Below are 27,033 nucleotides of genomic sequence, written 5' to 3'. Positions count from 1 at the left end.
TTAAAGTGTTCACTTGTTAGCTTCCAGGCTGTGTAGTGAATAGGATTGTTTTTAAAATCCGATCTCCGATTAGTAAAAAAATCCCATTGACTTGCATTGAGATCAGAATTGGGATCGGGTTCGAATGAAAAATGATCGGAAATCGGATTTCAAAATCTATCCTGAAAAGTCAAAATCGGCTCAACCCCACATGTCATATATTATAATGGGTGGACTGAGTTTGCTATTTAGCCATGTGTGGTGAATAACCTTTCCTTTGATCCCATATCATTGTGCCATTGCTCTCGACTAGCAAGGTTCGATCCCTCATTGTTTTCAGATCCAAAAAGTTGCATGGATTAGATTGATTATACATGCTATCCTCAATATGTGAAGATGCAGTTTGACACTTTAGTTATTCCATTAAAAGGGTTGTTCCACAATAATAGCTTATTACCTTACTGCATCTACATAATAGATGTTTGGTTGCTGGTTGTACTGCAGTAGTTCATTGGGAGGAAGGTCAGGAGCTTGCAAGTAGTAGTAGTAATGAAGATGTTGTCTGGCATGAAATCTAGAGATACTTGAAGCAATGTGGATCAATGGTTAAAAAAAATAAAAAAATAATTTATGACCCCGTTTTCTGTTGTATCATCCCAGGCAAGTGGGTTGTAGCTGACGTAGAAATCCCTTCTCTGCATAAACTTATCATCTATGGTGTCCTGGAGCTGAGAAATCTCACCAACAACTCCACAGCCCCGGGTGCGTCCAGCTACAGAAGAACTGTACTCAATGCTACATACATTTCCATCCAGGTGAGGGACGTGATACAATGATATCTGGTCACAATTTTACTTTTGACTCTATCTGATCTCTCTGTTTTCTGCTTATTATGAGTAGGGTGGGAGATTGATAGGAGGAACAGAAGATGATCCATTCCAAGGAGAATTACATATTATACTGAGAGGAAATCATTCAACCCCAGAGTTTCCATTGCCAAATGGGCCAAACCAAGGCTCAAAGGTTTTAGGTAAATTAGGATAAAATTGTGAACGTTTGAAGACAACATGGACATTATACATTTAAACACGGATTCCCTCACCTTTTCTGTGTAGGAGTGTTCGGTCAGCTAGATCTACATGGACTTCCTCGCTCTGTGTATAGGACAAAGCTGGCAAACACAGTATTAGCCGGATCCCGATCCATCACCCTCACAGATCCAGTAGACTGGAAGGTAAGTTTCATCTTTCATGGTCCACTCTGAGTAGCAGAAATACTGGGGCAAAAGGAAAATGGGAAGAGTTACCCAAGTTCTGAATATAATAGCTGGGGTTGGATTGGTTGCCCTCTTACCCTTCCAGAAGTTCAGGAGAACTTTTTCCACTAGAAGAACATCAGGCTTTAATATGCGATTTCCATTGTATGAAGGACTCTTAAATTGCTTCTTATACTTTAAATTTTGCTACATTTTCCTTTACAAGGTGGGAGAAGACATTGTGATCACGACTACCAGTTATAATGCCTGGCAAACAGAAGCCAGAAGTATTGTTACTGTTTCTTCTGACCGGAAGACCCTCACTCTAAATGCTTCCCTCAGCTACAACCACTCCGGTAAGTGACACAGTAAACACCATGAGTAAATATTTAATGTTGTTCTGGGTTTGGATCATCTATGAATGGGTTAATTTCAGTGGCAAAAAAAGCAAAAACTCTGTGAGACAATTGACCCATATTGGGTGGACAATTCATTCCATACTTGAGATATGTCAATTAAAATAGATCCCCGTATCATTGCCCAGTCTCCAGCTATCTATGATTTATATCAGCTAAAAATGATCTCACAGGACATTAGAGTTGGCACACCAAAACAAGTTATTATTTTTTTTATAGAATAGGTCATACAGTAGGTCAGAACTTGTTTATACGTGGGAGCACAAAAATCTCCCAATAATCTCATGAACTAGGACCGGTCTCCTCTGAGGGACTGGTTTGGCAAGTCCCATATGTGTATTACCGCTCCATTCATTCTCTAGGAGACTGACTGAGATTGATGAGCACTGAGCTGTCTCCAGCAGCTCCATAGTGAATGAATGGAGTGATAAGGCATATGTAAAACTTGCTGCTTCATTCAAATGGGTAAGATGGGACCCCTGTTCTCAGGATCTGTGTGGGCCAGACTCCCACCAATCGTCAATCTGTGGACAGATCATAACTTGTTTTGGCCATACAATACCATTAAAGGTATTTTTCCAGAACTTTAATATTGATGACCTATTCTTAGCACAGGCCATCAGTATCCGAATGCTGGTGGTCCAACCCTGGAACTCTCCCTAATCATCCAATCTGTAATGTTTCAGAACAGACAGCACTCTGTGTCTAATAGCCATGAAAGGTACTTCAGTTCTCTCTCATTTCATAGGGGTATCCTGGGTCATCTACCTTAAAATTCCAAAGAATTTTTTATTTCCAAAAAAATCCTCTAATTGCCATAATAGGTAAAGTTTTGGAAGTGTGGTCAACTCTGGTATATTGAGGAATTAGAATTGAATGTCTTTGATGTTTAGTCCAAATGAACATCTTCCTCAAATCCTAAGACATAGTTACAAACAATTGCTTAAAGACCTAAATCCTACTAATATTATCCTATCCTACTATCCTATCCTACTAATATTATAAGTGTGTTTGGATGTTTGTTCCTCAATCATGCAAAAGTGGCTGAACGGAAATGAAATTCGACACACAGATAGTTTGTAACCTCGATTAAAACATAGGCTACAAAACATCCTATCCTACTAATATCCTACTATTATAAAGTTTGGATGTTTGTTCCTCAATCACACAAAAGTGGCTGAATGGATTTGAATGAAATTCAACACACAGATAGTTTGTAACCTCGATTAAAACATAGGCTACTTTTTATCCTGGTAAATGACATGGCTTCACGACTGTTATGAATTTATATTCACATACTATATTACACTGCTCCTGCAGCAGCCTTATCTCAGGTCCCAGGTCTCTTATCTCTGTGTAAACACACACTAACCCTCAGTGGATTGTCTACATGCATTTGTATATTATCTGATCTGCTGCAGGCAGTGCAGACAGCTGACATGGGCAAACTCCCATCACAGGCATGGAACAATCACAGGCACGGTGCAAGGAACAAGTTCAGCAGCTGTACAGCTTAAGAGCTGCCAAAACGCCGGAGCAGGCAAACCATCGACGGCAGCGATTTGCTGAATATAGGTGGATCATCCACTCGAACAACTTGCAGACGAAGTCGCGGGCAGAGGCTAGTGTTATATTACTTGAGATTTATTAATCCTATTTTTCTTCCAGCTTACACCTATCAAGTACCAAACACAACCCTGACTTACACCCTGGCAGCTGACGTGGCTTTACTTAGTAGGAACATTAAGATCATTGGTCAAGACTATCCTGGTTGGTACAGCGAGTCATTTGGAGCCCGAGTTCTCGTCAGCACATTTTCCATCAAGAATATAGAATATCGAGGTAATACAGAATTTACTAATGTAAGTTACCTATGTAATAATGTGGCATTTCTCGTTCTGCCAAACTAAGCACTGACCCCATAAAAACTATAGGATTAGATTTGTCTCCCGATTCCTCTGGTATTATTGTTCTGCAAAAGAGACTGGAGGGCTGGACATGTGTATAGACGCCATTACTCATTATTGAATGACTGTTTCTTTAAAGGTAATGCAAGAATTGAAAACGTGGAATTTTACCACTCTGGGCAGAAAGGTTACACAGACCCCACAGACCCGCGCTACTCATTGGCTTTCCTCAACCTTGGAGAGGTATTTTCTATGAATTTGTTCATTATACTTCAAGTTTTTATTTATTTTAATATTTATTATTCAGCATGTAACTTCCATTATGGTTTAGAGACAGAGTTCCATTATCATGTTCTGAATACTCGAGAAGAATTTTACTGTGCTCATAATTGCACCAATTTTACAAGGGAATGGGAAAAATCAAATGAAACTACTGTAAAAATATATCCAAAAAATTGATTTCCCTTAACAAATACATATTTTGTTCTTTAAAGGTATTATCAAATGAATCCTATGTTAAGGGCTGCGCCTTCCACAATGGATTCTCCCCGGCTATTGGTGTGTTTTATACAAATGGACTCAGTATTGAGAACAACGTTATTTTCTTTACTGTAGGAGAAGGTAAGTCAAATCTGTAGGGGCATACATAGCGAAAAGTGAGCCTATAGCAGGGATCAATATAGGGTGCCCTTATGGGGCTGGATAATGCCAACCAGGTAGGAAAACCTACCTCCATTCCATGGCCTTTGTGCCTGTTTGCTCCTGCTTTGTATGCTAATAATACAGTGCTTATGAACAAAAAAACAGGTGCTTAAGGGGGTTATCCAGCTTCCAAAAATGATCTGTATATATATTCACAGCAGTGCTAAATCCTCACTGTTCCCTTGTGCACCCTTTGTTTGGCTTTATTTTACTTGCTCCTCCTTGTATCCCTGTTATTTACATGCAGTCAATCTGTGAACAAACTACATTTCCCATGATTCATCTGCCTACTCTCACTCTGAGCACCGCTCCCTTCTCTACTCTCCCCTGCAATGATATTACAAGTAATAAATAAATGCAACTGAGGTAACAGGCTGCTGTGATGTTTCGTTTGCAAGGTCACTTCCTCTCCCTTCTATGAGCAGCAAACACAGAGAGTGAGTTCCAGCAGATGCACAAATTTATTGCATGTTAATAATAATGATACAAGGTTCTGCAAGTAAAATAAAGCCAAGCAGAGGCAGCACAAAGGGATAGCGAGTGTTTAGCACTACTGTATATTTATTTGCTGAGAATCTTTGGAGGTTGGATAACCCTTTAACACTCAATAAAAAAGTGATGGGACTAATCTTGGCTTGGCTCTCTCCAGGGCTCCATATCAGGTTCTATAGAATGTATATCCATGCATAGAGTATATGGTGGCTGTAAAGTGTGCATTGGGGCTCATGGAGAAATAGTAAAATAAAGACACAGACTCCAGAGAAATAAAAACAAAAAAATCTGTTGGGCTGGGTTGATATCTTGGGTTCGTGTTTGAGACTCCCTTTAAATCTGATAATACATTTTTCTAATATAATGTTATTATGTCTTGGACAGCTCTATCCCTCCAATTTGTTTTGTCTTCTCTTTAAAGGGGTTTTCCTATCTGGGCAAATCCCCTGGATAGGGCATAACTTGCAAATTGGTGGGGTCCAACAACTTAGATCCCCTTTGTTCAGGAGAATGGGGTACTTTTATACATTCATTTCAAACCAAGTGCTGTATAAACCTCCCCATTCTCCTGATCAGTAGAAAGCTGAGTGTTTGGGCCCCCAAAATTCTGCAAGTTTTGCCAAATTCTACTGATAGAGTATAACTGACCCAGATGGAAAACCAATTTATTGCTGAATTAGTAAGAGTGTGAAGCAAATTATGTCTAAATTTGTAGGAATCAGAGTTTGGGGAGAACGTGTAAATGTGAGTGGAAATCTTGTAGCCTTTACCGTTTGGTCTGGTCCTAGCGAAAATGCAGGAATAGAGGTTAGTGGTTTATTTTACTAGATGAGCTTTATCATTGTGCTGTTTTATGTTGATGATTCTGTATTAATAAATGTATCTTTGGTGGAAGATTCAATTTTCAGTGATGTCACAGTACAGGGATAATACACACAGTGATGTCACAGTACAGAGATAATACACACAGTGATGTCACAGTACAGGGATAATACACACAGTGATGTCACAGTACAGGGATAATACACACAGTGATGTCACAGTACAGGGATAATACACACAGTGATGTCACAGTACAGGGATAATACACACAGTGATGTCACAGTACAGAGATAATACACACAGTGATGTCACAGTACAGAGATAATACACACAGTGATGTCACAGTACAGAGATAATACACACAGTGATGTCACAGTACACAGATAATACACACAGTGATGTCACAGTACAGGGATAATACACACAGTGATGTCACAGTACAGACATAATACACACAGTGATGTCAAAGTACGGGGATAATACACACAGTAATGTCACAGTACAGGGAAAATATACACAGTAATGTCACAGTACAGAGATAATACACACAGTGATGTCACAGTACAGAGATAATACACACAGTGATGTCACAGTACAGAGATAATACACACAGTGATGTCACAGTACAGAGATAATACACATAGTGATGTCACAGTACAGAGATAATACACACAGTGATGTCACAGTACAGAGATAATACACACAGTGATGTCACAGTACAGAGATAATACACACAGTGATGTCACAGTACAGGATAACACACAGTGATGTCACAGTACAGAGATAATACACACAGTGATGTCACAGTACAGGATAATACACACAGTGATGTCACAGTACAGGATAATACACACAGTGATGTCACAGTACAGGATAATACACACAGTGATGTCACAGTACAGGATAATACACACAGTGATGTCACAGTACAGGGATAATACACACAGTGATGTCACAGTACAGGATAATACACACAGTGATGTCACAGTACAGGGATAATACACACAGTGATGTCACAGTACAGAGATAATACACACAGTGATGTCACAGTACAGGGATAATACACACAGTGATGTCACAGTACAGGATAATACACACAGTGATGTCACAGTACAGGATAATACACACAGTGATGTCACAGTACAGACATAATACACACAGTGATGTCACAGTACAGAGATAATACACACAGTGATGTCACAGTACAGAGATAATACACACAGTGATGTCATAGTACAGGGATAATACACACAGTGATGTCACAGTACAGACATAATACACACAGTGATGTCAAAGTACGGGGATAATACACACAGTGATGTCACAGTACAGGGATAATACACACAGTGATGTCACAGTACAGAGATAATACACACAGTGATGTCACAGTACAGAGATAATACACACAGTGATGTCACAGTACAGAGATAATACACACAGTGATGTCACAGTACAGAGATAATACACACAGTGATGTCACAGTACAGAGATAATACACACAGTGATGTCACAGTACAGAGATAATACACACAGTGATGTCACAGTACAGGATAACACACAGTGATGTCACAGTACAGAGATAATACACACAGTGATGTCACAGTACAGGATAATACACACAGTGATGTCACAGTACAGGATAATACACACAGTGATGTCACAGTACAGGATAATACACACAGTGATGTCATAGTACAGGATAATACACACAGTGATGTCACAGTACAGGGATAATACACACAGTGATGTCACAGTACAGGATAATACACACAGTGATGTCACAGTACAGGGATAATGCACACAGTGATGTCACAGTACAGAGATAATACACACAGTGATGTCACAGTACAGGGATAATACACACAGTGATGTCACAGTACAGAGATAATACACACAGTGATGTCACAGTACAGGATAATACACACAGTGATGTCACAGTGCAGGGATAATACACACAGTGATGTCACAGTACAGGGATAATGCACACAGTGATGTCACAGTGCAGGGATAATACACACAGTGATGTCACAGTACAGGATAATACACACAGTGATGTCACAGTACAGGGATAATACACACAGTGATGTCACTGTACAGGGATAATACACACAGTGATGTCACAGTACAGGGATAATACACACAGTGATGTCACAGTACAGGGATAATACACACAGTGATGTCACAGTACAGAGATAATACACACAGTGATGTCACAGTACAGAGATAATACACACAGTGATGTCACAGTACCGAGATAATACACACAGTGATGTCACAGTACAGAGATAATACACACAGTGATGTCACAGTAGAGAGATAATACACACAGTGATGTCACAGTACAGGATAATACACACAGTGATGTCACAGTACAGGGATAATACACACAGTGATGTCACAGTACAGGGATAATACACACAGTGATGTCACAGTACAGAGATAATACACACAGTGATGTCACAGTACAGAGATAATACACACAGTGATGTCACAGTACAGGGATAATGCACACAGTGATGTCACAGTGCAGGGATAATACACACAGTGATGTCACAGTACAGGGATAATACACACAGTGATGTCACAGTACAGAGATAATACACACAGTGATGTCACAATACAGGGATAATACACACAGTGATGTCACTGTACAGGGATAATACACACAGTGATGTCACAGTACAGAGATAATACACACAGTGATGTCACAGTACAGGGATAATACACACAGTGATGTCACAGTACAGGGATAATACACACAGTGATGTCACAGTGCAGGGATAATACACACAGCGATGTCACAGTACAGAGATAATACACAAAGTGATGTCACAGTACAGGGATAATACACACAGTGATGTCGCAGTACAGGATAATACACACAGTGATGTGGCAGTACAGAGATAATACACACAGTGATGTCACAGTATAGGGATAATACACAGTGATGTCACAGTACAGGGATAATACACACAGTGATGTCACAGTACAGGATAATGCACACAGTGATGTCACAGTACAGAGATAATACACACAGTGATGTCACGGTACAGAGATAATACACATAGTGATGTCACAGTACAGGGATAATACACACAGTGATGTCACGGTACAGGGATAATACACAGTGATGTCACAGTACAGGGATAATACACACAGGGATGTCACGGTACATGGATAATACACAGTGATGTCACAGTACAGAGATAATACACATAGTGATGTCACAGTACAGGGATAATACACACAGTGATGTCACAGTGCAGGGATAATACACACAGCGATGTCACAGTGCAGGGATAATACACACAGCGATGTCACAGTACAGAGATAATACACACAGTGATGTCACAGTACAGGGATAATACACACAGTGATGTCACAGTGCAGGGATAATACACACAGCGATGTCACAGTACAGAGATAATACACAAAGTGATGTCACAGTACAGGGATAATACACACAGTGATGTCGCAGTACAGGATAATACACACAGTGATGTGGCAGTACAGAGATAATACACACAGTGATGTCACAGTATAGGGATAATACACAGTGATGTCACAGTACAGGGATAATACACACAGTGATGTCACAGTACAGGATAATGCACACAGTGATGTCACAGTACAGAGATAATACACACAGTGATGTCACGGTACAGAGATAATACACATAGTGATGTCACAGTACAGGGATAATACACACAGTGATGTCACGGTACAGGGATAATACACAGTGATGTCACAGTACAGGGATAATACACACAGGGATGTCACGGTACATGGATAATACACAGTGATGTCACAGTACAGAGATAATACACATAGTGATGTCACAGTACAGGATAATACACACAGTGATGTCACAGTACAGGGATAATACACACAGTGATGTCACAGTACAGGATAATACACACAGTGATGTCACAGTACAGGATAATACATACAGTGATGCCACAGTACAGGGATAATACACACAGTGATGTCACAGTACAGGGATAATACACACAGTGATGTCACAGTACAGGGATAATACACACAGTGATGTCACAGTACAGGGATAATACACACAGTGATGTCACAGTACAGGGATAATACACACAGTGATGTCACAATACAGGGATAATACACACAGTGATGTCACAGTACAGGGATAATACACACAGTGATTTCACAGTACAGGATAATACACACAGTGATGTCACAGTACAGGGATAATACACACAGTGATGTCACAGTACAGGGATAATACACACAGTGATGTCACAGTACAGGGATAATACACACAGTGATGTCACAATACAGGGATAATACACACAGTGATGTCACAGTACAGGGATAATACACACAGTGATTTCACAGTACAGGATAATACACACAGTGATGTCACAGTACAGGGATAATACACACAGTGATGTCACAGTACAGAGATAATACACACAGTGATGTCACAGTACAGAGATAATACACACAGTGATGTCACAGTACAGGGATAATACACACAGTGATGTCACAGTACAGGGATAATGCACACAGTGATGTCACAGTGCAGGGATAATACACACAGTGATGTCACAGTACAGGGATAATACACACAGTGATGTCACAGTACAGGGATAATGCACACAGTGATGTCACAGTACAGAGATAATACACACAGTGATGTCACAGTACAGAGATAATACACACAGTGATGTCACAGTAGAGAGATAATACACACAGTGATGTCACAGTACAGGATAATACACACAGTGATGTCACAGTATAGGATAATACACAGTGATGTCACAGTACAGGGATAATACACACAGTGATGTCACAGTACAGGATAATACACACAGTGATGTCACAGTACAGAGATAATACACACAGTGATGTCACAGTACAGAGATAATACACACAGTGATGTCACAGTACCGAGATAATACACACAGTGATGTCACAGTACAGAGATAATACACACAGTGATGTCACAGTACAGAGATAATACACACAGTGATGTCACAGTACAGGGATAATACACACAGTGATGTCACAGTACAGAGATAATACACACAGTGATGTCACAGTACAGGGATAATACACACAGTGATGTCACAGTACAGGGATAATACACACAGTGATGTCACAGTACAGGGATAATACACACTGTGATGTCACAGTACAGGGATAATACACACAGTGATGTCACAGTACAGGGATAATACACACAGTGATGTCACAGTGCAGGGATAATACACACAGTGATGTCACAGTACAGGGATAATACACAGCGATGTCACAGTACAGGGATAATACACACAGTGATGTCACAGTACAGGGATAATACACACAGTGATGTCACAGTGCAGGGATAATACACACAGTGATGTCACAGTACAGGGATAATACACACAGTGATGTCACAGTACAGGGATAATGCACACAGTGATGTCACAGTACAGAGATAATACACACAGTGATGTCACAGTACAGGGATAATACACACAGTGATGTCACAGTACAGAGATAATACACACAGTGATGTCACAGTACCGAGATAATACACACAGTGATGTCACAGTACAGAGATAATACACACAGTGATGTCACAGTACAGAGATAATACACACAGTGATGTCACAGTACAGGGATAATACACACAGTGATGTCACAGTACAGAGATAATCCACACAGTGATGTCACAGTACAGGGATAATACACACAGTGATGTCACAGTACAGGGATAATACACACAGTGATGTCACAGTACAGGGATAATACACACAGTGATGTCACAGTACAGGGATAATACACACAGTGATGTCACAGTACAGGGATAATACACACAGTGATGTCACAGTACAGGGATAATACACACAGTGATGTCACAGTGCAGGGATAATACACACAGTGATGTCACAGTACAGGGATAATACACACAGCGATGTCACAGTACAGGGATAATACACACAGTGATGTCACAGTACAGGGATAATACACACAGTGATGTCACAGTACAGAGATATTACACACAGTGATTTCACAGTACAGGGATAATACACACAGTGATGTCGCAGTACAGGATAATACACACAGTGATGTGGCAGTACAGGGATAATACACACAGTGATGTCACAGTATAGGGATAATACACAGTGATGTCACAGTACAGGGATAATACACACAGTGATGTCACAGTACAGGATAATGCACACAGTGATGTCACAGTACAGAGATAATACACACAGTGATGTCACGGTACAGAGATAATACACACAGTGATGTCACGGTACAGGGATAATACACACAGTGATGTCACGGTACAGGGATAATACACACAGTGATGTCACAGTACAGGGATAATGCACACAGTGATGTCACAGTACAGAGATAATACACACAGTGATGTCACGGTACATGGATAATACACACAGTGATGTCACAGTACAGGGATAATGCACACAGTGATGTCACAGTACAGAGATAATACACACAGTGATGTCACAGTACAGAGATAATACACACAGTGATGTCACAGTAGAGAGATAATACACACAGTGATGTCACAGTACAGGATAATACACACAGTGATGTCACAGTATAGGATAATACACAGTGATGTCACAGTACAGGGATAATACACACAGTGATGTCACAGTACAGGATAATACACACAGTGATGTCACAGTACAGGGATAATACACACAGTGATGTCACAGTACAGAGATAATACACACAGTGATGTCACAGTACCGAGATAATATACACAGTGATGTCACAGTACAGAGATAATACACACAGTGATGTCACAGTACAGAGATAATACACACAGTGATGTCACAGTACAGGGATAATACACACAGTGATGTCACAGTACAGGGATAATACATACAGTGATGTCACAGTACAGGGATAATACACACAGTGATGTCACAGTACAGGGATAATACACACAGTGATGTCACAGTACAGGGATAATACACACAGTGATGTCACAGTACAGGGATAATACACACAGTGATGTCACAGTGCAGGGATAATACACACAGTGATGTCACAGTACAGGGATAATACACACAGCGATGTCACAGTACAGGGATAATACACACAGTGATGTCACAGTACAGGGATAATACACAGTGATGTCACAGTACAGAGATAATGCACACAGTGATGTCACAGTACAGGGATAATACACACAGTGATGTCGCAGTACAGGATAATACACACAGTGATGTGGCAGTACAGGGATAATACACACAGTGATGTCACAGTATAGGGATAATACACAGTGATGTCACAGTACAGGGATAATACACACAGTGATGTCACAGTACAGGATAATGCACACAGTGATGTCACAGTACAGAGATAATACACACAGTGATGTCACGGTACAGAGATAATACACATAGTGATGTCACAGTACAGGGATAATACACACAGTGATGTCACGGTACAGGGATAATACACAGTGATGTCACAGTACAGGGATAATACACACAGGGATGTCACGGTACATGGATAATACACAGTGATGTCACAGTACAGAGATAATACACATAGTGATGTCACAGTACAGGATAATACACACAGTGATGTCACAGTACAGGGATAATACACACAGTGATGTCACAGTACAGGATAATACACACAGTGATGTCACAGTACAGGATAATACACACAGTGATGCCACAGTACAGGGATAATACACACAGTGATGTCACAGTACAGGGATAATACACACAGTGATGTCACAGTACAGGGATAATACACACAGTGATGTCACAGTACAGGGATAATACACACAGTGATGTCACAGTACAGGGATAATACACACAGTGATGTCACAATACAGGGATAATACACACAGTGATGTCACAGTACAGGGATAATACACACAGTGATGTCACAGTACAGGGATAATACACACAGTGATTTCACAGTACAGGATAATACACACAGTGATGTCACAGTACAGGGATAATACACACAGTGATGTCACAGTACAGAGATAATACACACAGTGATGTCACAGTACAGAGATAATACACACAGTGATGTCACAGTACAGGGATAATACACACAGTGATGTCACAGTACAGGGATAATGCACACAGTGATGTCACAGTGCAGGGATAATACACACAGTGATGTCACAGTACAGGGATAATACACACAGTGATGTCACAGTACAGAGATAATACACACAGTGATGTCACAGTACAGAGATAATACACACAGTGATGTCACAGTAGAGAGATAATACACACAGTGATGTCACAGTACAGGATAATACACACAGTGATGTCACAGTATAGGATAATACACAGTGATGTCACAGTACAGGGATAATACACACAGTGATGTCACAGTACAGGATAATACACACAGTGATGTCACAGTACAGAGATAATACACACAGTGATGTCACAGTACAGAGATAATACACACAGTGATGTCACAGTACCGAGATAATACACACAGTGATGTCACAGTACAGAGATAATACACACAGTGATGTCACAGTACAGAGATAATACACACAGTGATGTCACAGTACAGGGATAATACACACAGTGATGTCACAGTACAGAGATAATACACACAGTGATGTCACAGTACAGGGATAATACACACAGTGATGTCACAGTACAGGGATAATACACACAGTGATGTCACAGTACAGGGATAATACACACTGTGATGTCACAGTACAGGGATAATACACACAGTGATGTCACAGTACAGGGATAATACACACAGTGATGTCACAGTACAGGGATAATACACACAGTGATGTCACAGTGCAGGGATAATACACACAGTGATGTCTCAGTACAGGGATAATACACAGCGATGTCTCAGTACAGGGATAATACACAGCGATGTCACAGTACAGGGATAATACACACAGTGATGTCACAGTACAGGGATAATACACACAGTGATGTCACAGTGCAGGGATAATACACACAGTGATGTCACAGTACAGGGATAATACACACAGTGATGTCACAGTACAGGGATAATGCACACAGTGATGTCACAGTACAGAGATAATACACACAGTGATGTCACAGTACAGAGATAATACACACAGTGATGTCACAGTAGAGAGATAATACACACAGTGATGTCACAGTACAGGATAATACACACAGTGATGTCACAGTATAGGATAATACACAGTGATGTCACAGTACAGGGATAATACACACAGTGATGTCACAGAACAGGATAATACACACAGTGATGTCACAGTACAGGGATAATACACACAGTGATGTCACAGTACAGAGATAATACACACAGTGATGTCACAGTACAGGGATAATACACACAGTGATGTCACAGTACAGAGATAATCCACACAGTGATGTCACAGTACAGGGATAATACACACAGTGATGTCACAGTACAGGGATAATACACACAGTGATGTCACAGTACAGGGATAATACACACAGTGATGTCACAGTACAGGGATAATACACACAGTGATGTCACAGTACAGGGATAATACACACAGTGATGTCACAGTACAGGGATAATACACACAGTGATGTCACAGTGCAGGGATAATACACACAGTGATGTCACAGTACAGGGATAATACACACAGCGATGTCACAGTACAGGGATAATACACACAGTGATGTCACAGTACAGGGATAATACACACAGTGATGTCACAGTACAGAGATATTACACACAGTGATTTCACAGTACAGGGATAATACACACAGTGATGTCGCAGTACAGGATAATACACACAGTGATGTGGCAGTACAGGGATAATACACACAGTGATGTCACAGTATAGGGATAATACACAGTGATGTCACAGTACAGGGATAATACACACAGTGATGTCACAGTACAGGATAATGCACACAGTGATGTCACAGTACAGAGATAATACACACAGTGATGTCACGGTACAGAGATAATACACACAGTGATGTCACGGTACAGGGATAATACACACAGTGATGTCACGGTACAGGGATAATACACAGTGATGTCACAGTACAGGGATAATACACACAGGGATGTCACGGTACAGGGATAATACACACAGTGATGTCACGGTACAGGGATAATACACAGTGATGTCACAGTACAGGGATAATACACACAGGGATGTCACGGTACAGAGATAATACACACAGTGATGTCACGGTACAGGGATAATACACACAGTGATGTCACGGTACAGGGATAATACACAGTGATGTCACAGTACAGGGATAATACACACAGTGATGTCACAGTACAGGGATAATGCACACAGTGATGTCACAGTACAGAGATAATACACACAGTGATGTCACAGTACAGAGATAATACACACAGTGATGTCACAGTAGAGAGATAATACACACAGTGATGTCACAGTACAGGATAATACACACAGTGATGTCACAGTATAGGATAATACACAGTGATGTCACAGTACAGGGATAATACACACAGTGATGTCACAGTACAGGATAATACACACAGTGATGTCACAGTACAGGGATAATACACACAGTGATGTCACAGTACAGAGATAATACACACAGTGATGTCACAGTACCGAGATAATATACACAGTGATGTCACAGTACAGAGATAATACACACAGTGATGTCACAGTACAGAGATAATACACACAGTGATGTCACAGTACAGGGATAATACACACAGTGATGTCACAGTACAGGGATAATACACACAGTGATGTCACAGTACAGGGATAATACACACAGTGATGTCACAGTACAGGGATAATACACACAGTGATGTCACAGTACAGGGATAATACACACAGTGATGTCACAGTACAGGGATAATACACACAGTGATGTCACAGTGCAGGGATAATACACACAGTGATGTCACAGTACAGGGATAATACACACAGCGATGTCACAGTACAGGGATAATACACACAGTGATGTCACAGTACAGGGATAATACACACAGTGATGTCACAGTACAGAGATAATACACACAGTGATGTCACAGTACAGGGATAATACACACAGTGATGTCGCAGTACAGGATAATACACACAGTGATGTGGCAGTACAGGGACAATACACACAGTGATGTCACAGTATAGGGATAATACACAGTGATGTCACAGTACAGGGATAATACACACAGTGATGTCACAGTACAGGATAATGCACACAGTGATGTCACAGTACAGAGATAATACACACAGTGATGTCACGGTACAGAGATAATACACACAGTGATGTCACAGTACAGGGATAATACACACAGTGATGTCACGGTACAGGGATAATACACAGTGATGTCACAGTACAGGGATAATACACACAGGGATGTCACGGTACATGGATAATACACAGTGATGTCACAGTACAGAGATAATACACATAGTGATGTCACAGTACAGGATAATACACACAGTGATGTCACAGTACAGGGATAATACACACAGTGATGTCACAGTACAGGATAATACACACAGTGATGTCACAGTACAGGATAATACACACAGTGATGTCACAGTACAGGGATATTACACACAGTGATGTCACAGTACAGGGATAATACACAAAGTGATGTCACAGTACAGGGATAATACACACAGTGATGTCACAGTACAGGGATAATACACACAGTGATGTCACAGTACAGGGATAATACTCACAGTGATGTCACAGTACAGGGATAATACACATAGTGATGCCACAGTACAGAGATAATACACACAGTGATGTCACAGTACAAAGATAATACACACAGTGATGTCACAGTACAGAGATAATACACACAGTGATGTCACAGTACAGGATAATGCACACAGTGATGTCACAGTACAGAGATAATACACACAGTGATGTCACAGTACAGGGATAATACACACAGTGATCTCACGGTACAGGGATAATACACAGTGATGTCACAGTACAGGGATAATATACACAGGGATGTCACAGTACATGGATAATACACAGTGATGTCACAGTACAGAGATAATACACATAGTGATATCACAGTACAGGATAATACACACAGTGATGTCACAGTACAGGGATAATACACACAGTGATGTCACAGTACAGGATAATACACACAGTGATGTCACAGTACAGGATAATACACACAGTGATGTCACAGTACAGGGATAATACACACAGTGATGTCACAGTACAGGGATAATACACACAGTGATGTCACAGTACAGGATAATACACACAGTGATGTCACAGTACATGGATAATACACACAGTGATGTCACAGTACAGGGATAATACACACAGTGATGTCACAGTACAGGGATAATACACACAGTGATGTCACAGTACAGGGATAATACACACAGTGATGTCACAGTACAGGGATAATACACACAGCGATGTCACAGTACAGAGATAATACACACAGTGATGTCACAGTACAGAGATAATACACACAGTGATGTCACAGTACAGAGATAATACACACAGTGATGTCACAGTACAGGGATAATACACACAGTGATGTCACAGTACAGGGATAATACACACAGTGATGTCACAGTACAGGGATAATACACATAGTGATGTCACAGTACAGAGATAATACACACAGTGATGTCACAGTACAGAGATAATATACACAGTGATGTCACAGTACAAGATAATACACACAGTGATGTCACAGTATGGGGATAATACACACAGTGATGTCACAGTACAGGGATAATACACACAGTGATGTCACAGTACAGACAGTGTACTGTAAAGGGATAATACACATATAAGAAGATCTCTTATTACTATGATATCACAGCATATGAAGAAATTGGTTATAATGATATCACATGGAGACATTATGATGTCCTAGTAAAGTAATGGAAGCACATTCAGCTTTCCCCATCCTATCATGTATAGTTATTATTGGAACCGTAGGTGTCTGTTCAAATGGCCCCTCTTAGCTGTTGGGCCCCATAGCACCTGCTATGTCGAATATTCTGGTATTGATTTCTGGAATTGAAATCAATGGGAGCGTGAACGGCCCACAAAAGCTCACGCGGCGTCTATGTGCCACATCACGCAGCACGTTACACCGTGTGAACCCTCCCTTACACCTATAAATCTTGTCCCCATTAAGAAACAAGGAGATCTGCAGCCCTATCTATGGTCACGATTTCTACAATAACATACTTATAATAACACAGCTAAAGTCTTATTGCTTTATTTGTAGATCAGTAATGGCGCTGACATTGTGCTGCAGAATAATGTGGTTGCTGGATCTGAAAGAGCTGGATATCGCATTAATGGAGAATCTTGTCAAAGTGAGTAACAGGACAATGAAATAACATGTAACATACGAGGAAGAAGATACATTACTACTATGGAGCATACTGAAATATATTTTTTCAAATTCAATTCCCAAATGCTCAATGCTTGGATCTATGGTGTCATTTGGTTTATAATATTTGAGCATACTAATAGGTTAAACTGGCTGCAAAGGTAAAACTTCTCTCATTCAGAAAATTGCGGTACTTATTTTTTTATTCCCATTTTCGAAGAATCGCACACATTGTCACTACAGCACATATAAAACTATGACAACCTGTAATAACACAGAATACTATTGTCTTACAGATGTCACTGGTCCCAGTCAGCAGTGGTTGAACAATGAAGCCTATGGTGGGTTATATGGCATCTATATGAATAGCGGGCTACAGGATTGTACACGTATAAGGAGATTTAAAGTATGGAAATGCTGGGATTATGGTATCTACATCCAGGTAATATATGAATGTCATAACTAAGTAATACATTGTATATATGTAAGGTGTGACACTATTTGTTGCCATACTATGATTTGAATTCTGTATTTCTTAGCAGTTTTCCCCTCTATAGGCCCTATGTCTAATTTTCAGTTCTCCTTGAGCTGCTGGGTAAAGAAGAGTAGCTGCTATAATGTCTCTCATATACATAGAACATAGAGAGAAGAGGACTATCTATCTGCTTATCTAAGTTACTTTGTTTCTCATTCAAAAGCAGCAGCAACATCATATAGGACATTATTGAGAAGTACTGATGTGAAGAAAGCACTTGTGATGAGATAGAAACTTCCCATTCAGTTACAGTAGCCTTTGACTATACCTGTGATTCTTCTCTTAATTAGCTTTGGTTCACTCCTCCCTCCCCTCTCCATAGACTTCTATTTAATTTGATACCTCTGTGAGCTGAAGTCTATTTTACCCTAGCAGGACAGATTAAGTACAGATTTCATACTGAATCTCAGTTGTGCAGAGGAAGGAAAAACATAGAGAGCTATAAGAGAAGATGATCAGAAAGGGTTACATTATGGGTATTGCAAGTATTTTATTTAGTAAACTAGCCATGTCTTGTAAGCTAACTAGCCCCCTTTTTGGGGATCATATAATGAGATGGTGCCTTCAGTAGGGTTAATTCTGGGTTAATTCTGCACTACTTCAGGTCTGCAATTGATGAGTATCAGACATTTGTATGTTACTACAGATTCTGACTTGTCTTATGCCTTCGTCTTTACAGGCTTCTTCCTCAGCGAAGATTTCAGAAGTAGTTCTAGCAGACAATGGAATGGGAATATTTACTACAATATACGCTCCAGAAGCAGGCACTCACCAGATATCTAGTAAAACAGTCCACATCTCAGTAAGTATGTCAATGTATGGGATTTATATGAGACAAAAACAAAAAACAGCACCGAGCTGCATATGGTGAAGTACTGTATAATAATTAAAAAAAGAGAGAGCTGGTAAGATATCTTCTCACCTTGAATGGTTGTGACCACAACCGCTTATATAGACTTTCGAACCACTTAATGAGGGGGGTTCTCACCCGGTAATGAGACTGCAGGATCCTGTACCACCCTTGGTGTCGGTTGAATATTTAAAAGAGGACCGGAATACAGATAGGATCACCGCGCTCAGTAGATGAATAAAAAGTGCTTTATTTTGATAGAAGAAACACAACGCGTTTCGGGCATCTGTGCCCTTTCTCAAGTGTATATACTGTATCACAACAAATAAAATAAAATAAACACACAAAAAATAATACTTTTTTTGTCATAAAAACAACTGCATCCATATAGGAAACAGCTTCTTTTTCCAATTAGAGTATTCTAACGCGCAATTTATACGCGGTAACTCCCTTCTTAAAGATATATACACATATGAGAGATCAATGTGTGGCCAATATATGCTCATATGTGTAAATAGTGTTACTAGTTCGCAACATATTATGCCATAATCATTAAAAAATATAAAAACAGATACAAATAGCAGGTACCAATTAAGGGATACAGCAGATTGTTACAAATGTAGTTCACCGGTACATATATATGTATACGTGCTGCAAATGGTTTGAACGGGTCTCACTTAACACATAATAAATAAATCCCTCATCTTTAATAAATCAATCCCTCATCTTTAATAGGGAGAGGTTTAGTTCCAAAGACTGTCACTGACAGCCCAGTTATTAATAGGCAGTGATATTAAATAAACCTTTCTGGTTCTTACCTTAGTTCTCGTCGTACTGGACGCTTGTCCAGCCGACAGAGGTTTTCGTGCTATAAATATCATTGGTGGCAGAGGGTTTACGCGCGCTCTCACTCCAGGCGCGTGCGCAGACTGCCGCACGTGGAGGAGAGTCCCGGCGTCTGCCGAGTGTCAGTGCGCATGCGTCGGCCCGGCTCGCTGCCCGAACGTGACTCGGGACGAGTCGGAGTACCGATCTGTATGCGAGATGGACCATGTGTCTGCGCATGCGCACCCGACCGGCATCGCAGCAGCAACAAAAAGCCAGGTCTGCATTCTATTATGAGTCATTCATGGGTAAGGGACACTTTGTATGGCGTAGGCATCCACCAGGTGATGGATCATTCGGTCATATGCAGACAGACAGTCTACATAACAATGTTCAGCACTATATTAATGCATCTTAATGAATCCCATAATGTATGGGATTTGTCTGCCACCAACTTTCGAAAATACAGCTTGTCCCACAAAAAACAAGCTATCATTATCATAAGCAGTAAAAAAAAAATACAAATATGGTTCTTGGAAGGCAAAATGTAATCCATTGAATCAGCTTTTCTATCCTCACATTCAAAGAACCGTAACTGTTTTACATTTCCACCAAAATGGTTATTTGTGGGCTTATTTTTTGCAGGACAAACTACTTTTTTTTTGTTATTCCCATCAGTTAGTGTTCCATATTGTATTGATCAGGGCTGTAGCTATAGGGAGTACACACATCAATTGTTGGGCCCTGAATTCTCTGGCAACACAAAGGCTTCTCTATAGCATAAGAAGTCACCAGTATTATTGATAGCACCTGGTAAGTAGGAACTACATTACAAATTTTGTGTTTAGGTCCAGGAGCTTCTTACTTTTGGTATGGATACACTGTGAAATGGGGAAAAATATTTAATTTTGCCATTGTTTTTTGCATTCACTGTGCATTAGATATTAACATTATTCTTCAGGTAACTTCCTGCTGCCATCACTAAGAGGAGCTTAAGAGAATAATGCAAACTGATAGAGAATTTATATGGGACAGTGTTGAGAATATCTATAAAGGGCTGCAGAATATGATAGCACTGTATAAGTACGCTAACTAACTAAATAATGGTATTAGTTGCACTTTATTTCATGCTTCTATTGTGTTTTATTTTAGGTTTACCAGTCTTTTACATCGGAAACATTGTAACACGAATTACATTAAATTATAGATTTGTCATGTTTCTTGCTTTTAGAAATCCTTGCTGGTGGGATCCAGTCCAGACTTTGACTGCAGCGATGTCTTGACAACCAGCGATTCCTATGCCCAGCTTTCTGCTCAATACAGCCGCGCCCGACCCCTAATAGGTAATCCTGCTTCCTTAAATATAAACCAAGTGAATGTATTTTAAAAAAACAAAAATAAGAACTTTATTTACTGTAAAACAATGTAAATCCTCATCATGGCAAGGTTACCAGTATAATAAAAGACACATGATATAGAAAGTGGGCCATTGGGTCCCAGATGGCACGAGGAACTTGATACGATCAGAATCTCAATGAACATTCATGGTGGGGACCTTGCAGCATGGGGTCCTGGTTTTGGTTATAGTGGCCATATGTACAAGCAAGAGGTCCTCATCGGGTGGTGAAACTCATATGAAAAAAGTAGTGCGAAATATTAAAATAATAAAGATGCACCCAAAGTTTGCACCCGGGCCCACGAGACGCTTGTTACGCCACTGGTTACTCCCATCTTCTCCAATTCCCAGTTGTAACAAGGAGCCTTTACTAAGGTCAAATACTATCTGATCTCTCTTTATCAGATCTGGCTGGTTATGATTGTACTGTATGTTTCCAGTCACATAACATATTCATGTTCTACATCCACAATTCTTCTATAGGTGCCAGAAGTGGTATTTGCTGGCCCACCTTTACCTCTGCCATCAGTGGCCTCATGACCGTGGAAGGTAAACTATTCTATTACACGTCATTACGGACGGCTAAGTCATCTTATATAAATTCGCTTTCCTTCTATTGCTGCAATAAAATGTTGTCTTTCTGGTTCCAATTGTAGATACAACATTTGTGGGATACAAGTCTGTGTGTTCAGGACAATCCAATGTGATTTTCATAACAAACCCTGGAGACAAAGATTTGCAGCATCCAGTGGAAGTCTCAAGAATTACAATTTTAGACAGTTCCGAGGATCAGAAAGTCTTTATCCACCGGCCAGATGTAACGTAAGTGTATTGTGGGTACTACAATAAATTGTTTCTGTTTTTATTATTTAATACTGTTACAGGCAATATAAACATAAGAAGCAAATACTCACCTGTTCCCATGTTTCCGTTTCCATTACCAGCAGCTCCGTTCATTGTATACGTGTCTGTGCCGCTTGTCAGTGGTGTCCTCTTCATATACCGCACATCGCAGCAGTCATGTGCCATTTTTGTAGAGATGATTGGCACTAGTGGCAAGGACGTGTATACAATGAACAGTGGAAACGGAGGCCCGTAGATAGGTGAGTACTTATTATATTTCTATCCTCTGTATCAGCAGTATTAAATAACACAAACAGGAAATGGACAACCCCTTTTAGTTGGCCATACAAATTAGATGATACAAGCCACGGCTGGGTCAGTAACTATTCCTTGCCCTCGCCTGTCCATACACATCTTTCTCTTATGTATATGGGTCCTTAAGGATCCAAGTGGTCTGCCTGTGTGCTATGTTCTTTCTTAAAAATGTTGGTCATGTAGATACAAAGTCAGGGGACTGCTAGGCACCCCGGGTTAGCGTGTAATTCTAATAGACCTGCATAGAGGGGCAGATTAAGACTACCATGGGCCTTGGGTTGTATGATGATTATGGCCCCCAGCCTAAAGATTTCAGGCCCTTGTAAATGGACAGATTATCACCTGAATGATCATTAGATAGAAATAGAAATACTCATTTCCCATCAGTTCTCAGTGATAGTTTGGGTGTATGTCTTGGGCATACAATGGGTACCTAATGCCCTCACTGATCAGAAGGCAATTTTAATTTTAATAGCCACAGGGTACGGGGGAGGGTGGACTAAGTCCTGAATAAGTACCATATATACTCGAGTATAAGCCGACCCGAATATAAGCCGAGGCCCCTAATTTTACCACAAAAAACTGGGAAAACTTATTGACTCGAGTATAAGCCGAGGGGGGAAATGCAGCAGCTACTGGAAAAGTTCAAAAATTAAAATGGCCTGAGTTTTTGGGTGCAGTAGGTGCTGGGGAAGGGGAAGGGGTGTTTTGGTTGTCTGTCTGCCCCTTACCTGAGCTTGAGGACTGGGGGTTTTCCCCCCCAATTGGAACTCAGCCTGGCTGAATATAGCGTATCTGCAGTGCTCCTATTAACCCCTTCACGTTCAGACATAGGGATACCTATTGTGTATGTGTTTCACAGTAATTTTCTACTTTGAGGGCAGGTTCACACCAGCGCCCGATCTCTGTTATGCAGGTTTCCGTTTCCTGCCCGAGAAGCTGGGCAGGAAACAGAAAATGGCAGGCAGTTTTCAAACCCAGTTTTCAAACCACACCGCGGGAACCAGACACACGCTGGTGCGGGCCTGAGCTTTCGTAGCCACATCACCCGGTGTGTGATGGAGCGGGGGGGGGCAGAGTCTGCGTTCCTGGCCTGTTAGCAGAAAATTACCGTAATGACTCTAGTATAAGCTGAGGAGCACTTTTTTAGCACAAAAACTGTGCTGAAAAACTCGGTTTATACTCGAGTATATACAGTAAATAACTTTGCACTCACATTATAGATATAGACTTATTGCCACAGCTACTGGTCGCACCGGTGTAAATACTGTTAGCTGTGGTGACACGTCATCTTTATCTATAGTGAAAGTGAGAAGAGACTTTTTTTTTATTAGAATTTCATTAATGTTTCTTGTCTTCTTACTGCAGAAAAGCCAACCCATCTGACTGTGTAGATATGACCTGTGATGCTAAGAGGAAGACATTGCTGAAAGATCTTGACGGTTCTTTCCTGGGTAACATTGGGGCTGTAATACCACAATCAGAATATCAGTGGAATGGAGACACAAGATACGGGCTTGGAGACTACAGGATTCCAAAAGTCATGCTGACTGCCCTGAATGGAAGTCGAATCCCTGTGTCACAGGTGGCGCCAAACAAAGGTAAGCACCCTGTGACTATGAAGACTGCGTATAATGTAACTCTAATTTTTTTTTTCTTTTTGCGCTATCGTGACAAGGGGGTGTTTGGTGACTAATTTTTTAATATACCTTATTATCCTATATAACTTCATTTTTATTATAAAACAGGTTATGACATTCTCTTCTACCTGAGCTGTAACTATGGAAAGTAACATACAACATTAGTATTGTAAATATGAAATATCTGATACTTTTGTGTCAAAAAGACAAAAGTTCTGTAGGTAGGATACCTTTATTGAGTAACCAGAAAAATTACACTTGCAAGCTTTCAAAGCACAGAGGCTTCTTTAGGCATTCTCAAATGATATTTTTCTGGCTAGCCAATAAAGTTATCATAGGTAAAACATCTATTGCAGGATTTTTTTTATGGCTACCACAGTACTACACTAGTACCTGCACTTCAGAGTGCAAGAAAAACAAATGCTTGGCTTGCTGCCAGAAGACAGCTCCCTTGGAACACCACGCAGGACCGGGAGTAGCGGCTATATATAGAACTGCTTAAACTTTCTCTTTCTGTTTGATTGAAATATACTATACCAATCAGGATGAATATGAAAAATTATGTTGTTGTTATCTCTCTTCCTTTCTCTGCTGCTATGTAACTCCACGTTGTTTTAATAAAAGTGCCTCAGTATATTTTCTCCTTGGTTGAGAGAGGAACTAATACCAACATTGTGTGTCTGGTGTCATTTCCTTACTGCTGGCACTCAGCCTAATTAATTAGGATGACGACCGTTACCCATGGTTATTGGTCAATTAGTCATCAACATGGCCTCTGACCTTATCACATGCTTCAGCTCTACATTCTGCACTCAGTACAGTTGTATAGACGGTCTCCCAGGCAATGCCTAGTTAGCGCATTACTAATGAGAACTTAACAGCCTGTTTTCCAATTAAAAGGAAGCTAGATAGGTTAATAAAATATATTACAAAAATGTTCACTGCATGAGGCAGCACGGTGGCTCAGTGGTTAGCACTGCAGCCTTACAGCGCTGGAGCCCTGGGTTTGAATCCTGCCAGAAACATCATCTGCAAAGAGTTTGTATGTTCTCCCCATGTTTGCGTGACTGTCCTCCCATTCGACAAAGACATACTGATAGGAAAAAAAAAAATATATATATATACATTGTGATCCCTATATGGGGCTCACAATCTATATATATATATATATATATATATATATATATATATATATATATATATATATATATATATATACAGTCCTATGAAAAAGTTTGGGCACCCCTATTAATCTTAATCATTTTTAGTTCTAAATATTTTGGTGTTTGCAACAGCCATTTCAGTTTGATATATCTAATAACTGATGGACACAGTAATATTTCAGGATTGAAATGAGGTTTATTGTACTAACAGAAAATGCGCAATATGCATTAAACCAAAATTTGACCGGTGCAAAAGTATGGGCACCCTTATCATTTTATTGATTTGAATACTCCTAACTACTTTTTACTGACTTACTGAAGCACAAAATTGGTTTTGTAACCTCAGTGAGCTTTGAACTTCATAGCCAGGTGTATCCAATCATGAGAAAAGGTATTTAAGGTGGCCAATTGCAAGTTGTTCTACTATTTGAATCTCCTCTGAAGAGTGGCATCATGGGCTACTCAAAACAACTCTCAAATGATCTGAAAACAAAGATTGTTCAACATAGTTGTTCAGGGGAAGGATACAAAAAGCTGTCTCAGAGATTTAACCTGTCAGTTTCCACTGTGAGGAACATAGTAAGGAAA

The 27,033-nt window shown here is 40.2% G+C and overlaps 1 protein-coding gene across 1 annotated transcript in view; it reads left to right on the top strand.

The window, feature by feature from the left end:
- LOC142200098 (fibrocystin-L-like) overlaps window positions 1–27,033 on the top strand; it is a 134,758-nt gene that overhangs the window by 97,987 nt on the left and 9,738 nt on the right. Inside the window, exons 55-69 of the mRNA XM_075270162.1 lie at window positions 640–794; window positions 880–1,009; window positions 1,095–1,213; window positions 1,461–1,590; window positions 3,319–3,492; window positions 3,697–3,800; window positions 4,052–4,178; window positions 5,467–5,558; window positions 18,771–18,861; window positions 19,175–19,320; window positions 20,093–20,215; window positions 22,320–22,431; window positions 22,968–23,033; window positions 23,141–23,306; window positions 25,011–25,243. Coding sequence (XP_075126263.1) covers window positions 640–794; window positions 880–1,009; window positions 1,095–1,213; window positions 1,461–1,590; window positions 3,319–3,492; window positions 3,697–3,800; window positions 4,052–4,178; window positions 5,467–5,558; window positions 18,771–18,861; window positions 19,175–19,320; window positions 20,093–20,215; window positions 22,320–22,431; window positions 22,968–23,033; window positions 23,141–23,306; window positions 25,011–25,243 — 1,968 coding nt within the window. The remainder of the gene's footprint in view (window positions 1–639; window positions 795–879; window positions 1,010–1,094; window positions 1,214–1,460; window positions 1,591–3,318; window positions 3,493–3,696; window positions 3,801–4,051; window positions 4,179–5,466; window positions 5,559–18,770; window positions 18,862–19,174; window positions 19,321–20,092; window positions 20,216–22,319; window positions 22,432–22,967; window positions 23,034–23,140; window positions 23,307–25,010; window positions 25,244–27,033) is intronic.

Source organism: Leptodactylus fuscus, chromosome 4 (assembly GCF_031893055.1).
Source record: "Leptodactylus fuscus isolate aLepFus1 chromosome 4, aLepFus1.hap2, whole genome shotgun sequence".
Classification (NCBI taxonomy): Eukaryota; Metazoa; Chordata; class Amphibia; order Anura; family Leptodactylidae; genus Leptodactylus; species Leptodactylus fuscus.
This window is presented reverse-complemented; position numbering and strand designations above follow the sequence as displayed.